The sequence below is a fragment of the Colobus angolensis genome, unplaced genomic scaffold, assembly GCF_000951035.1.
Source record: "Colobus angolensis palliatus isolate OR3802 unplaced genomic scaffold, Cang.pa_1.0 Scaffold167, whole genome shotgun sequence".
Taxonomy (NCBI): Eukaryota; Metazoa; Chordata; class Mammalia; order Primates; family Cercopithecidae; genus Colobus; species Colobus angolensis.
In genome coordinates, this window is record NW_012114788.1 from 787,660 (window position 1) to 789,301 (window position 1,642).

The 1,642-nt window shown below is 51.2% G+C and overlaps 1 protein-coding gene across 1 annotated transcript in view; it reads left to right on the forward strand.

Moving 5' to 3' along the window:
- SUZ12 (SUZ12 polycomb repressive complex 2 subunit) overlaps nt 1-1,642 on the forward strand; it is a 117,133-nt gene that overhangs the window by 39,477 nt on the left and 76,014 nt on the right. Inside the window, exon 3 of the mRNA XM_011937696.1 lies at nt 1,438-1,622. Coding sequence (XP_011793086.1) covers nt 1,438-1,622 — 185 coding nt within the window. The remainder of the gene's footprint in view (nt 1-1,437; nt 1,623-1,642) is intronic.

A 1,642-nucleotide genomic window follows, 5' to 3' on the forward strand; every position in this document is an offset into this window, starting at 1 on the left:
GCCCGCCACCACACCCAGCTAATTTTGGTATTTTTAGTAGAGACGGGGTTTCACCGTGTTAGCCAGGATAGTCTCAATCTCCCGACCTCGTGATCCGCCCGTCTCGGCCTCCCAAAGAGCTGGGATTACAGGTTTGAGCCACCGCGCCCGGCCGGTCACTTTCTTAAGTAACAAAGGCTTTGATAAAACCTGTACTTTAGATATTTAATCATTACAAAGACAACTAGTTTTGTAAACAACTTGAATAACCATTCCAAAGACATTTATTTTGTAAACAGTGTTTTGCAGTTAACTATAGAGAACCCAAGTAGACATCTGAAAAATGCTGTTGAGCAAATGTTTATAGATTGGAATTTTTGAAATTTTAATGTAATATAAAATAATAGGATGTAAATTGGAAGAACATCCTTAGAGATCATCTTTTCCAACCTGAAATTCAAATCTTTAAGAATATTAGCTCAACTCCAAACCAATCTGTGCCAGAAGACTGAAATGGGCCTATGCGTCTATCATTTAAAGTAAGACCTGACCGGGCGCGGTGGCTCACGCCTGTAATACCAGCACTTTGGGAGGCCGAGGCGGGCGGATCACGAGGTCAGTAGATCGAGACCAGCCTGGCCAATATGGTGAAACCCCGTCTCTACTAAAAACACAAAAAATTAGCCCGGTGTGGTGGCAGGCGCCTGTAACCCCAGCTACTCGGGAGGCTGAGGCAGGAGAATCGCTTGAACCTGGGAGGCGCAGGTTGTAGTGCGCCAAAATCGCGCCACTGCACTCCAGCCTGGGCGACAGAGCGAGGCTCCGTCTCAAAAAAAAAAAAAAAAAAGCAAGATATGCAAAACACCGGATTCCTTCTCAGCTTCTCAGCTTTCTGATCTGAAAAGGTATAGATCCTCAAGAAGAGAAGAGTGTATGTACGTACTTTTCAGCCAGTTCACCGCTCTGACCATTCTTATGGTGTCTGGGGGCAAAAAACTAAGGATCTAGACTTTGCTCTCATCACGAGATCTTCCCCCTCAGGATCTCGGTAGCGACCCTGAAGCCTCACGGCATCTACAGAAAATAGTTTTCCTTGTCTATAGAGCACCCCTACAACGATGTAAGTCACTCCCTTTGGTGGAGCTCAGTCGCCTCCGACAGCAGCAGCCGCAACCCCTAGGCTGTGCAGGGTGGGATTCGGCCATGGATGGCTTGGGGCACATGGTGTCGAGGGGACAGGGGACGCGATCCCCGCCCCAGGAGCCCCTCAACTGAGAAGCCACCCCGACCAGGGTCACACCAACCCCCCAGGCAGGTCCCTTCTTGGGAAGTTAGAGACTCGCTGATATGTAAAAGATCTCAGTTCATTTAACAGGCCCCTCGCTACCAGTTTCTTGGAGGCCTGCTTCTCTTCAGGGGTCCTCTAACCCCCTGGGAGCGGTGACTGACGACGCTCAGAAGGCGAGAAACGGATCCCTAAACCGCTCGCTGGGTCCCTCTCTCCCCACAATGCACCGGGGCCAGCAGGAAGGCCGCTCCGACCCCTAATTTTCCCGCGAATTCAGTTCAAAGAGGCGGCCGGGCCCGCGATCGGCAGCGCGCACGGGCCAACCAAGCCGCGCCTCCGCGAGAAGCACCTCCGCGTGACTGACGGGGGAATCCG